Source organism: Musca autumnalis, unplaced genomic scaffold (genome assembly GCF_047663935.1).
Source record: "Musca autumnalis isolate F117 unplaced genomic scaffold, ASM4766393v1 scaffold_5, whole genome shotgun sequence".
NCBI classification, from domain to species: domain Eukaryota; kingdom Metazoa; phylum Arthropoda; class Insecta; order Diptera; family Muscidae; genus Musca; species Musca autumnalis.
In genome coordinates this window covers 26,637,561-26,652,475 of record NW_027412088.1, presented here as the reverse complement: position 1 = coordinate 26,652,475, position 14,915 = coordinate 26,637,561, and the positions used below count along the sequence as shown (strand labels likewise).

Genomic DNA, 14,915 nt, shown 5'->3' with positions numbered 1-14,915 from the left:
GATACTGGGCAGATGCCGCATACTGGGCAGATGTCATGCACGGCGCGGTCAATTTCCGCCCAATAAGAATTTAGGCGACTGCAATACCCAGAGCGTAGTTGAGCCAAAACTACTCTGGTTTGTCGTGGCAGCTGACGCTCCTCAGCTGCGATAGATGGGGGATGTACTCCGAGGACTTTATTCACACTACAAATGCTTATGGCCTTAGCAACTGCATCCGTGTGAACACCTGCTTGATATGCCTGTTGTTCTAGACGTTATCTCCTATATTGTTGGACCTCCCTCTCTAGAGCATGAATATCGTTCCTGATATGCCTGAATGTGTCGGGCCTAGCCAGCAGATGGTGATTGGGATGGTCCTCACGGTAACACCCAAGCAAGTACTGCGACGAAAGCATCTCATTATGTTGCTTTACTGGAAGAATCTTTGCCTCCTCATGTAGATGGTCCACTGAAGACTTGAGGAGGCACCCTGTTGCTGTTCTCAGGGCGGCATTCTGACATGATTGAATCTTTTTCCAATTCGTATCCCATAATCTCGGGGGACCAAACTGGAGCCACATAGCTTACCACAGACCGACCTATCGCGTTATATGTGGTCAAAAAGGTTTCTTTATCTGCACCCCAAGTGCTGCCGGCTAGGGACTTGAGGACATTGTTCCTACTTTTCAGTTTGTGGCGTGCGTGCACGACGTGAAAGTAGTGTCGAATGTGACCCCAAAAATTTTGGAACAGTTTGTGGTCGGGATTCTGCTACCATCGAAATTCAACTCTCTTCTCATTTGCTTCGTTCATGTGTTGAACAGAGTAGCTGAAGATTTTGTGGCGGAAATCTGCATATTCCTCGATTGGAAAAAGATGCTAATATCGGTTAAATAGGAGTTCAGTCTTTCACAGATGTCATGCACCTGACGCCAGTATCCTCAGCATACGTTACGATCTCGATGTCGTCTAGAGGTGGTGGAATACAGTTTAAACAGTTCCGGAGATATCATACGGCGGTCTCTGGTTGAGTCCTTGACAAATATATGTAGAGATGGCGTGCAGCGCTGTTGTCGTGGTGTGCTGCTTACGGAATCCATGCTGATGATCGGTAACTTGATAGCTATTCCTGAAACTGGGGAGGACTAAGGCATCACGGGTCTTTCTGCGGGCGACAAAAGCGAAATCGGCCTGTACGATTCACATTAACAGGCATCCCTGCCCATATTCCAGACTTCAGGAACGATATGAGTGTGTGGCGACAGACGACTTTAGTGAGACACTCCTGGCACAGCCAGCTGTTTCAACATTACTATAGAGATTCCATCAGAGTTCAACGCCTTTGATAATATAGCGTTCCTGATGGCATTCGCACCATCATCCCAGAAAGAGAACTGACACTGGAAGCTTACAGGTTGGTCGGTAAACATAACGGTTAAGTCACTCTCGAACTTGGGGAAGAAGGGAAGCTAATACCTCCGTTTCATTTGGCGATGTTACGCTCACTGAGTCGAAGAGGTGCGCAAGTTATTTTAAACGACAGTTTGTCGAACACCTAGGAAGTGACGAAAAGAAGAGTACTACGCCGCATTAGATCTATTCCTGCCGAGAATGAACCGCCATTATTTACACAGGACGATGTTGCGAATACCATAAGGAAAGCTAAACAATAAGGAACGATAAATCTGCTGGATGAGCCGAGAGTGGAATGTCTCACCAAAGTTCTTATCCTCTCCACGTCGTTCTCGAAGTCTGGAAAATGGGCAGAATCCCAAAAAGGATGTCAGCAAAGGCGAATCGTATAGTTTTCGCTTTTGTCGCCAGTATATAAGACTTCTGAGGCCTTACTAGTCTCCAACGGCAAAAATAGTTATCCGGTTGCCGATAATCAGCATGGGCCATCTCCAAACATATTAGGCGATGACTCTACCAGACTCACAATGTTTGAGGACACTGAGCAGACTACCATCCGGCCAAGTTTGAAAATCAGTTGTATGTATGGATGTCAGTCGTACGTGGAATTCAGTAACAAGAAGTCGAAGCCCCGTAGAGGGAAACAGGGAATTCCCCAAGGTAGGATGTCATCTCTGGAACTGTTTAAACTGTATTCCACGGCCACATCCAGACGACATTGAGATCGTAACGTATGCGGATGATTTCACGCGAGAAATATGCAAATATCCTCGACATTTAGTGGCCAATATATAAGTACTTATTTCTGGTGATATCTCCTTGTTAAAATAATGGGTTAGTAGATCCATTTGTTATGACTTTGTTTTTGCTGGGAGCGGTGATCGTTGAACTACTATTTTTGCCAACATTTACATTACTTGCTGAATTTTCTTTGAATCCTAGCGTACGTCATTATCACTCTGGCATACGTCGTTGTCAAGCTTGAAGTAAAGAATAACAGCTTGTCTAAGCAACATTTCAATTAAAGGGCAACAAGGCCAATTTATTTCATGTAGCTCTTAAAACCAGTCGGTGACTTCAGAGAAATTCGCCATGCTGCTTATGTGTCTCAGCCTTTACTTAACCATCGGTTTGAGTTATTTAAAAAGTTTTGACCACATCCTGTAAAAGAAAATGTTTTGAGTTTTCCTTTCATTCAAAGAAACCACATCATACTTAAGGTCATGGTGTACCTATACAAAGTTCTGTAAGTTTTTCATTTCCAAAAATACACATAAGGAACGTACGGCTTTTATCACCAACCACACACCAACAACGTCATCATCATAGCCATCATTAAAGAATAATTGCTCATAATGCCAACATTTTGCCAAAGAAGAAGAAGAAGTGCTCTCCTTAAGTTTAAAAGTTACAACATCCGCAATACACAAATATTTACTGATGCAATTGTCTCAAGCTGAACAATGCAAGTTTATGGTATTCACTTCAGGCGGGCAGGCAACCACCCATCGGGATATTTGTACACAAATACACACACACACACGTGTCTTAAACTTTAATGAGTTGGCCCAATGAAATAAACAGTGAAAAGAACAAACGAACAAACAAATGGGAGGAAGGAAGGAAGGAAGGAAATAACTTTTGCACACTTTAAGTGGAGGTAAAAATAATTACAGCTTCTAAACACAGAACTTAATACGAAGTCATTAAAACATTTGAAGAGAAAGACGACCGACAACCATTGAGTTGCAGTGTTAGTTTTAGGGCAATTGCACACAACAATAGATGAATAAACGAGGAACACATTGAAATGGATTGTGTTATCCTCAGGAGTTCTCAATCGGTTATATTAGTATTACAATTAGTATAATACAACAAGGGGACTTCTCCCATATCAATGAGTTCACTCCTTTTTATCGCCAAGTCCGAACGGCATGTCTTCCCAGCAAAAAAAGTCCTCCCAAAATCATGGGTTTTGTAAGGGATTTTTGGCAGCCGTAACTACTCGCAAACCCCCTTTCTTCCCCATTATTTTTACAAGGGCATGTCGCACTCAGTTTGTAGTTATTTTATGACCACTAGAATAACTAGTTATTCTGTGGCCATGAGAAGTTGAAAAGTAAGTTGAAAAAATTCTATTTTTAGAACAGTTGATGCAGAGATTTTTTTTTAATTTCATCACACTTACTTTTATTTTACTTTATTTTATTTCGCTCGCTGTGCGAGTTGAACACACGAACCCTCTGATTTCTAACCAAAGACACTACATACAATGCCACGCACACGAACATTAAGGGTTGCTTAAGAACTTAAATGTGCAGTGCACATGTGCACAACGAACTGTTATTTTTTAATTAAAAAAAACTCGCGTGCCGCAGTGAGCGTTGAACACACAACCCTAGGATTTATAGTCGGACACACACTCACTGTGCCACCGTCCTCATTACTTAGTGAGGAGCAAAGTAAGTAGGTTTGCCTTCTAATTTTTTTAAGAAGTATCCCATTACTTTTCAGATTACTTGTAATGCGAAAATAAGCTTGTTTACATTACTTTGTAATGGGTTACGTAATGACTGATGGATCCGAATTTTTGCTGGGTTAAGACACCATTCGTATAAAAGCACCACAAGATGACGTTTTTTAGCTTTGAAAAAATTTCGCTCAGAAAATTTTAGGTACGACTCTCATTGGCATGAAAAACGTCATCTTGTGGTACTTTTATAGCGGTTCTAAAAATAAGGGACGAAAAGGACATTGATTGAAGCGAGTTAGAAGGTCGAAATGCTCTACGAAAATAATCCTCATACAATTTGACTGTAGACATGACATCTCATAAATAAGCTAAAACAACAGTTAACAAAGATATAATGCTAATTGCAGATGCCTTACAGGGTCTTCAGCAGAAACTTCATCACGCCGTAACTCAAAAGTTCAACTCACAGCGGATCTGTCCTTTGGGATTCTTAATATACTCATCAAGGGCTTTCATTCCCAAAAGGAATTATCTCTGACCCAGATTTGCACCTCCATTTTGTGCCACAGTGTTTTCAGTTTTTCTTTGTACTTAGCAAATTTGACGGTCCCTGTTCTCTTTCGCAAAGTGGTTGTGCTCTCTTGGCTTATATTTCCGCCATCTAAGTCTCTCCGTCCTCTTGCAAAGTGTGGATGCTATTTGTTCCACAGAACAGTTTTATCATCTTTGCATTATTTTCTACTTGGCAATGATAAATAATAAAATAAAAATAAAATAAAATGAAAAATAAAAAGAAATAAAAATAAAATAAAAATAAAAGAAAAATAAAATAAAATTTAAAATAAAAATAATACAAAAATAAAATAAAAATTAAATAAACATAAAATTAAAACTAAAAATAAAATAAAAATAAAATAAAAACAAAATAGAAATAAAATATAAAATATAAAATAAAAATAAAATAATAATAAAATAAAAATAAAAGAAAAATAAAATAAAATTAAAAAATTAAAATAAAAAAATAAAAAAAATAAAACAAAAATAAAATAAATTAAAATAAAAATAAAACAAAACCAAATATAAAAATAAAATAAAAATATAAATAAAATAAAATAATATAAAAATAAATTAAAAATAAATTAAAAATAAAATAAAGTAAAATAAAAAATTAAATAAAAATAAAAAAATAACAATAAAAATAAAATAAAATAAAAAAATAAAAAAAATAAAACAAAAATAAAATAAATAAAAATAAAATACGGTAAAAATAAATAATAAAAATTAAAATAAAATAAAAACAAGTAAAAAAGTATCCGTCGGCTGACAGAGATATACCCTCAGCCTGTATATATTGAAACAATTTTTTCCCAAAAAAACGTGTGTATTTAGGGGTTTTTAAAAATATTAGGAATTTGAACCGACAAAAATGTTCATTAGGATTAGAGATCAAAAGTTTTGCGGAGGAGATACTAAAAGGAATGGATCTACATTGACCATTATGGAAGTGGATCTCCAGCTACTACATATGGTGCTTTTACACCCTTCGGGATGTTTGCTCAAGAAGTATGGACTTGCCCCTGAAAAAAACGTTTATTGAGGCAGCGAATGCAAGTTGCTTCAACAAAAATCAAAGTGATTCGATAGCAGGTCTTAAAGTGAACTTATCCGAAATTTTGTGTGGGAGGTACCGGATGGATTGGACAAATATAGTTCATATGTGAACCTGATCTATATCTAGTAAATATATTAGGATGTGTAAAGTATGGACCAATTCGGCCACTCCTTTCAAGTGTTACCGTATAAACAAATTTTCCGAACATTTTTGAACTTTTGTGGGGGTGGTACCTGAAGGAGTGGACCGATATGGCTTATCTTCAAACGTAAACTATGTTTGGAAAAAATATTACTAAGGCCAAATTTTGGACCGAATCGGCAGATCCGTTATCTTGCGCTCCAACCACCTCACACGGTGTCATAAGGGTTTTTTGCAACTTTAAGGCTATTTTCTCATTGTACCGTCGTATGGAGGGCGGTGAATACAAGTTGCTAAAACAAAAATCAGAGCGATTCGAGAGATGGTCCTAAACTAAACTTATCCGAAATTTTGTGTGGGAGGTACCCGAAGGAGTGGGCCGATTGAGTCCATATTGGAACCTCATCTAAGTCTGGTAGAAATTTCATGATGTGCAAAGTATGGACCAAATCGGTTACTTCCTTCAAGAGTTATCATGCCCACAAATTTTCCGAACATTTTGGAACTTTTGTGGGGGAGGTACCGGAAGGAGTGGACCGATATAGCTCATCTTCGAACTTAAACTAAGTTTGGACAAAATATTACGAAAACCAAAGTTTGAACCCAGTTTCATCCGTACGAGAGTTATCGTGCGCACCAGCCAGACAGACAGACGGACAGACATACAGACGGGCGGACATGGCTAAATCAACTCCAAATTGTCTGAAACACATTTCGTCCAAACATACTTGGGGTCTAAAACCATTATTTCGATGAGGCACATTTTGCCCGTATGAAAGTGTATATCAGGAATATTGACAATTATTTCATATTCCATTTCAGAAAAAATGGATAAATTTTGTTCGCGCTACATCAACGATTTTTGATATGTAGGTTAAGAAAAAAATTCCCAGTAAGAATCTGGTCGTGAGCCAATTTTTGGTTGTTGCGGACAAAAGTTATGGCGCTTTTATTTCGCTTTTTAAGAAAGAAAATACTATAAAAACGCTAATTATTTTAATGAGCACAATTGTTACAAAAAAGTTCTCTCGAAGTGACTTCAGCGAGTAGATTGCATAATACCTGCAAAATGTTACACAGAATTCGCGGAATGTACATAAAATTGATAAATTATTTAATATAAGTCAACTTTTTTCAAAATTAAGGCCCATTTAGTGGTCTTAAAATTACATAACAATTTTTTGTGGATCAAAACTTCACGGCGAATCAAATGAGACTACAATCATACAGATTGGTGTTATAATTTCGATGTTACAGCCAAAATAAGCACATATTTTGGTCAAAAAATAATTTTTTGTTTGAAAAAAAAATATTTTTTCACATGCATTATGTAGTAGAAAATATTGTAAAAATCTGTAGAAATACTTCCTTCATTTTGCTTAAATCTCCCAATAAAATAGACGGATTTTGCTTTATTGACATTCATATTAAAGCTTTCCCATTAGGGACCCATACACAAACCGAGATCATGGTGAATGATATGGGAAATAAGATGGAAACAATCGAGGACACGCTGGGGCTTTTGATGAATACACATTTCCCGCCGAACACTGCGACGCACGCAGGGTTGCCGGTAATGAGGGAATGTGATACAGAGGAAGCACCAACAATTGATGAAGCGATGGTAAAGGATGCCATCAAGAGCTTCAAACCTTTCAAAGCAGCGGGGCCGGATGAGATATTTCCGGCCTTACTCCAGAAAGAGATGGACTACATTGCGCCCAAACTATCTGGAATTTTTAACGCATGCTTAAAACTTGCGTATACTCCTAAAGCCTGGCAGGAGGCGAGGGTAGTATTTATCCCCAAACCTGGGAAGGCTAGTTACGCAATTCCTAAGTCTTATCGTCCGATAAGCCTAACATCCTTCCTGCTTAAAACCATGGAACGAATAGTCGACACCATGATTAAGAGCAAGATTCCAAACGATATGCTTAAATACAAACAACATGCATACGTTAAAGGTAGATCAGTGGAAACCGCATTACATGAGGTTGTACACCACATCGAAAGCACCTTCGACAGGAAGATGTATACACTGGCGGTATGCATTGATATCGAGGGTGCTTTCAACAACGTCAGCACCGAAACCCTTATCCAATCCTTAGATAAGTTTCAGGTGAATCGGGCCCTCAGGGACTGGATAAGCCACATGCTAAGGAATAGATGGATAAGCTGCGGGCTACTTGACGTAAAAATAAAGGACAAAGTTGGTCAGGGTACGCCACAGGGGGGGATTTTATCCCCACTCCTATGGGTCACTACCATAAATAGTCTATTAAGGACTTTAACCGATGAGGGATTTGACCCAGTCTGTTATGCAGACGACGTTATAATACTTCTGAGGGGTAAAAATCCAAACTTGCTATGCAGAAGAGCTGAATCAGCCCTAAAAATAGCGTATAACTGGGCTAGACCAAGAGGTCTTAATGTAAACCCGGAAAAACGGAAATATGTCTGTTTACTAGGAAAACAAAACTGGGACACTTTGAAGAACCAGTTTTCCTAAACAAGACGATCAATATTTCCAATAAAGTCAAATATCTGGGAGTAATTCTGGATAGGAAACTTAAATGGAAAGACCATATTCAGGAAAGAGCCAATAAAGCTCATAGATGTTGGTCAACCTGTAGAAGGGCTATAGGCGCCAAGTGGGGTCTTAATCCTAAGATGACACACTGGCTATACAAAAGCGTAGTTAGACCTATTCTAACATACGCATCAGTAGTCTGGTGGACAGCTATGGATAAAAAGTGTAATATTAAAATACTACAGAAAGTCCAACGAATGTGCTGTCTAAGTGTAAGCGGCGCAATGAGGACAACATCAACGAGGGCTTTAGAAACTATTCTATATATACACCCAATAGAAATCCAGATAAGGTATGAAGCGGCTGTCGCAGCTATTCGACTTAAAGCGATGGACGAGTGGATCAGTAAGGACCACGTAACATACCATCAAAACATTCTACAGGTAACAACGGGAGAGTCAATGGATAACATTGCATCGGACCGTATACCTGAAACATTTGTAGCTGCCTCATGCGAGGCATTAATTCCAGACAGAGACTCGTGGATCGGCGGAAATCTAGCACAAATGCCGACTGGAAACTGCTGTTATACAGACGGCTCAATGCTAGGTGGGAGAACGGGACTGGGTCTCTTTATTGAAGAACCAGAGACCGAAATATCTCTTCGTTTGCCGGATCACAATACGGTCCATCAAGCGGAGATCCGAGCGATCACAGAGTGTCTGAACTGGCTAAATGCCAACACGAGGCCAACTACTGTAAACGTCCTTACGGACAGTAAAACTGCAATCAAAGCAATAACATCCAAGACAGTAAAATCACAAACAGTCCTGGATTGTATAAATTCGATCAACAGCTATACTCAGCATGGCACGGTGCGTATAATATGGGTACCGGGACATGCGGGGAATAGAGGTAATGAGATAGCAAATTCTCTGGCAAAAAAGGGAAGGGAATTAGCAACTGTAAACCTAGCGAACGCAAAGCCACTAAATGCGTCTCGGCTAGAGTTAAAAAATTGGGCAAAAAATGCCCACTTATCCCTATGGAATAGAGAGGAATTAGGGGAAACCACAAAAATCCTATGGGGAGACCCAAATGAGGAAAAAACTAAAAACCTACTACTGCTAGGTAAAGCAGAGTTGAGTAGACTTACAGGTGTTCTTACAGGTCACCTCGGTTTACAAGCTCATCTGCACAAAATTAATTGTGCAGACAACAGCGTATGCAGGGCATGCGGAGAGGATGATGAAACATTGGAGCATTTTCTCTGCAAATGCCCCGCTTTCGCAAACATCAGATCCCAGTTCTTAGGGAACGACACAATACCAGATCTTAATCAGGTAATTGTAGACGACCTAAAACAATTACGGGATTTTGTTAAGGGAACAGAGTTCCTTAATTAAATTATAGTAGAGTCCCCTTCTTCAAAAACTTAGACTAGAGCGCACAACAGGCCTACTTCATGGCTTATGTGTATGTCCACCAGGACATGTGGCGAGTACTCGCCCCTCTTTTCAACCTAACCTAACCTAACCTTCCCATTAGGGAAGGTAATTGGGTTGATGAGGATTTATTTCAAAGCTTCTGAAATGAAAATAGAGGTCAAATAACCCATTTTAATTTATATGCATTTTAAAATACCTGTAAATCGCGTAATTATCAAAATCATTTTGTCCGCATGTGATTTTCATGTACAGCAAGGTCATGTCTATTAAGTTGTATATATTTTTCGAAATATAATTTGGACTCTAAGATGTAGCATCGGCTGCATCTTAGCATTAAAAAACATATAAAATATCGCTAATTTGCGCAAAGTGCATACAATTTTTGTCCGCATCCGATTTCAGTGTTCACCATGAAAATCTACATCGATATATATCTATTTGAAGGCGATCAATCAAGAACCGTGGATGTAGCATCACACATTATTTTTTGGGATAAAATGAATGTAGCTTCCTTATCAGTGAAGTTTTCAAATCTCTGTTTCCGCTAGAACGAAGACGCTGCACTAGTTTTTTCATTGCAGTGGAAACGATCCGCAGAAAACGCGATAAAATACGCGATATTTTCAAAAACAATTTTAGGTGATTTTTCTACTTTGGAACTTCTCGTAACTCGCGTTTTTGTAGATGGATTTTCACGAGGAATGATTTATTGGATCCGGAACTTAAAAAACTAAAATGTGCAATGGAGTGCGTGGTATTCTAGAGACAATTGCAAATATTAGACCCGAAAAATATGATTTTTAGAAAAATGTTCGCACAAAATTTCCGCATTTGAATGCAGATTTCTATGAAGCTGTGCAGACTACATTCACAATATACGTATCAAATAACTCAGAATCGCAAGTACTATAATCCTATATATGATTTTTTGAAATTCCTGTTTGCGGAATGAAATTAAAAGACAATTTCGAAAAACACTGTAAATCTGGCTTCAAAATGTCAGCATCATTTAATGGCGGAAGCAGTTCAAATTTTGAAAAGTAATACATTAGTGAGATGATCCTTATTTAGTTTGCTTCTACTTTTTCTTTGACAGGAAAATAGAGAGAAGTGTGGTTTACTCACAAATCGAGAGAAAACAAAAAAGACATGGTGGCTAGGGTGTCCAAAACCGAAACCGGTTAACCGGTTACCCGGTTTTGGGTTACAAAACCGAAACCGGTTTTCGCCAAAAACGTCATTTTCGGTTAACCGTAAAAACCGGTTATTTGTGTCGGTTAACCGGTTTAAAAAAAAGTAGTAATATTTTAAATATTTCATTACAATTGTATTCTTAAATGTAAGCTAAACTTAACTAACGCCAGGTAGGGCAAAGTTTTAAATGTCAGATATCTTAAAATCTTAAAAATATTTTGTGTAAAATGTAGAGTTGTGCCAATTTAGTTCACTGCGCAGTTCCAATGGTACCCACCATTTGCGTATACGTGATATCGCACGTTAGTTTGTATGAAGTTACTCATACATTTTGGAACTAATACAGTGAACTAGGAACTAGAGTTATAGTAGCTACAATTTAAAACGAGTGGTTGGCCCAACTTAGTCATTATTAAAATGACCGCCGAATTTTCAGGCATTTCACGATAATTTGAGGTTGGCAAAGCAAGACGAAGAATCCGAACTTAATAAAATGTAAACTTAATTCTTTTAGTACACAATTTTATATTTGTAAGGGCTTTTACTATCCTTAGGGCAGAATTTCGGTCTTAATTTTGCTGTCCCCACTTCGAGGTTTATTTTCCAATAACAAGGATATTATGAGATAAGTATTATATACTCGTAATAACGAAGTCATTATACTTAATATACCCCTTGCCGCACATTTTTAATCAAATATATATCAATTATGAGCAAATTTGTACCTATTTAACAAAACCGGTTAACCGGTTTTGAAAATTTTTGAAAACCAAAAACCGGTTTTTGAAAAAATTAAAAATTTCTGTTAACCGAAAACCGTTTTGTTTGGAAAAACCGGTTTTTTGGACACCCTAATGGTGGCTTCAACCCATTTTTACCCATTTTTTAACATAAATATAGCCACAGCTTCCACCCAAATTATCTTTTAAGGCCAATATTTTTTGCCACGTCCAAAAACAGTTCATTTTATCCAAAAATATTTAATTTGTATAATATAGAATCACAAGTCGCGTATTCTAAAAGGGTAAACCTTGGCTTCAGCTATGTTAAATTTTCAAAAATATTGGTGATATACGGGCAAAATGTGCCTTATCGAAATTATGATTTTAGACCCCATGTATGTTTAGACGAAATCCGTTTCAGACAATTTGGAGTCGATAAAGCAATGTCCGTCCGTCTGTCTGTCTTGCTGGCTGACGAGTCAAAACGTGAAATTGATGGGTCATCCTCCGTACATGCCTGACTTTGCACCCAATGACTTCTTTTTACGCCAACACATCAAGAAAAGAGGCGTGTCCAAGGATTTTCTTCGACAGAAGATATTGAAGTGTTCAAAATTTTAACTTCGACCGAATGTGTGTTTTTTCCATACCGTTTCCCATTTAAATTATTTATTATACCCTCCACCATATGGAGGGTATAATTAAATTTGGCATTCCGTTGTAACGCATCGAAATATTCGTCGGAGACCCTATTAAGTATATATATTATTGATCAGCATAAAATTCTATGTCGATTTGACCATGTCCGTCTGTCTGTATGTTGAAATCAAGATACAGCTCGCAATTTTAAAGATATAGAGTCAAAATTTGGTACAGAAGTTTTTATTACTTGCAGGATGGTTGGTATTGAAAATGGGATATATCGGTCCACGTTTTGATATAGCCCCCATAGAACGGTACCTCCCGATTTTCGGTATTTTTAAGGTTTTAGCTTCATTATCCTACCAAAATGGCTGAAATTTGGTACGTAGTCTTCTTTTGAGGTACAAAACTTTCCCCCAGAATTTTGTCGGTATCGGTCCACACCTTCATATAGCCCCCATATAACGGTACCTCCCGATTTTCGGTATTTTGAAGGTTTTAGCTTCATTATCCTACCAAAATGGCTGAAATTTGGTACGTAGTCTTAGTCCTACAGGACTTTGTCGGTATCGGTCCATGCCTTCATATAGCTCCCATGGAAAAGTACCTCCCGATTTTTCGTATTTTGAAGGTTGTGTCTTCAATATTCCACCAAAATGCCTGAAACTTGGTATTTAGTCTTCAATGTGATATAAAACTGTTCGCCAGAAATATGTCTGTACAGGTCCACGCTTTCATATTGCCCCATTTCTGACTAAAATTCGTCGGTATAGGTCCACGTTTCGATATAGCCCCCATAGAACGGTACGTCCGGATTTTCGTAATACTGAAGATTGTGACGTCAATATCCAACCGAAATGGCTGAAATTCGTTATTTCGTCTTCCAAGAGTTATAACATATTCCAGAAGAGTATTATTAGTATAGGTCCACGTCTTCCTATATCCTCATAGAAGCTTACTTCTTGATTTTCGGTATTTTTTAGTTTTAGCCACATTCTATTACCGAAATAGAGGAAATTTGGTATTTAGTCTTCTTTGAGCCTAAAAACTTTCCGTCAGAAATTTGTCGGTTTAGATCGACGTTTTGAAATAGCCCTCATAGAATGGTGCCTCACATTGTTTTACCGAAATTGCTGAAATTTAGTATTAAGTCTTCTTCATACACGAAAGGAAACTAATTATTCCATTTTACTTCAATACAACTTGTGGTGGAGGGTATAACAAGTTCGGCCCGGCCGAACTTAACGCCGTTCTTACTTGTTTTTTAAATATATGCGTTTTTGCAAACCAAGGAGTATGTTTTTAATTTTTGAACAAATTTTCAACTTTTTGAAAATTTTGTCAAAAAAAAAAAAAATATTTTTTACAAAAAAAAAAAAATAATAATAATAATAATAATAATAATAATTTGTTATGTATTTTTATGGTTTGTTTATTGGTGTTTACCATTTTTTAATAGTTTAGAAAATTAAGAAAAAACACTAATATTTTGATGCAAAATATGGAGAATATGGAAAAATACTCAAAATTTTAATTCCGACCGAAGTTTTCTGCAACTACTAGACCCAATATGATCGAAAAAAAATCAAAAGTTATCGAGTTTTGACCACCAAAAACGATTCTGAATCACTGTGGGTCATTAACTTTAGAGCAGCGACGACCGCAGAAATACAACCAAAGCGAAGACATGTATGAACGTATGAGTGAAAAAAGCAACAACCACATTATGTTTTTGTTTGTTTTCATTCATTTACACTGTACGTGAGAGAGAGAAGCAAATGCAAAAACAACTCAGTGGGCGCCCTCACTATACGATCTAAGCAAAGAAGCTCGTCCCTGCTTTAGAGGGATTTGTTTTTCTTTTTCTTTGTGTTTTTATGGGTGTGGGTTACTATCCCAACTCAAGATTTTTATCGTTCTTATGGTAGCTCACTACCTTTAAATGCAACTGGGTAAAATTGACATCATAGAGAGGTCAGAGTCCAGTAGATTCATTTATCAATGAATATTTACTTCAAGACACTCCTTCCAAATCCGATGAATAGTGCCTGACTTTTTATTCGATTCCCACTCATCCAAGATATATTTGGATATTCTTCCACTATTCACACCCAAGGAGGATTATAATTTATATTTTTTATTTATTTTCAAAAAATTTTAACTTTATTAATTTCAATCTATTAAAGCCTATTTAAAAAAATCATGCCCTTCTTGTTCAACTCCATTACATGTTTTTTAAATGTTGTTGTATTTTGTTTCATTTACATGTTTTTAAATTTGTTGTATTTTATTTAACAATAGACCCTCGTTGTTGACTTTTTTCCTTTTATCGAAAAATTTGCATGCATCAATTTTTATCCTTCTGGGTTGTAGAGTCAACAACATTGTTATCCAGTCCAGTGGCGGATGGAAATTTACTTGAAATGATGATATGAATGATAGGCAGGTAAAATATGATGTGATGTATAGACGGGAGCGGCATGAGCAATGAGGGGAGCATGTGAAATAATGGGCGCGTGGGCAATAACTGGGGCATGATGTACAACAGCAGCTGGAGCAATATATGAGTGGGACACAAAGGGGGAGTGATGATAACCAAGTCCTAGATGAAGGCCACGTTTTGATTTTGCATCTTCAACAGGAGCAGATTGGCATAAGGCAACCGTCGCTAGTAAAAGCACCTGCAATTGGAAAAATAGAAAAAATTATAAGGAAAGAAATAATGGAATATTGAATTACAGAATATATTGCAATATTG

The 14,915-nt window shown here is 37.4% G+C and overlaps 2 protein-coding genes across 11 annotated transcripts in view; one reads left to right on the top strand and one right to left on the bottom strand.

The window, feature by feature from the left end:
- Positions 1-14,915, top strand: part of LOC141405569 (G-protein coupled receptor dmsr-1) — a 344,854-nt gene that overhangs the window by 209,413 nt on the left and 120,526 nt on the right. The window lies entirely within an intron of this gene.
- Positions 14,418-14,915, bottom strand: part of LOC141405572 (uncharacterized) — a 396,796-nt gene continuing 396,298 nt past the window's right edge. For 2 of the 3 annotated variants that reach the window (XR_012413228.1, XR_012413229.1), the window contains exon 4: positions 14,710-14,838. Coding sequence is in view for 1 of the 3 variants with exons in the window: in XM_073990085.1 (XP_073846186.1) it covers positions 14,572-14,838 (267 nt within the window). In the remaining 2 variants the exon portion in view is untranslated. Of the gene's footprint in view, positions 14,839-14,915 lie in introns of all 3 variants that reach the window. The other variant, XM_073990085.1, reaches the window with a different exon arrangement.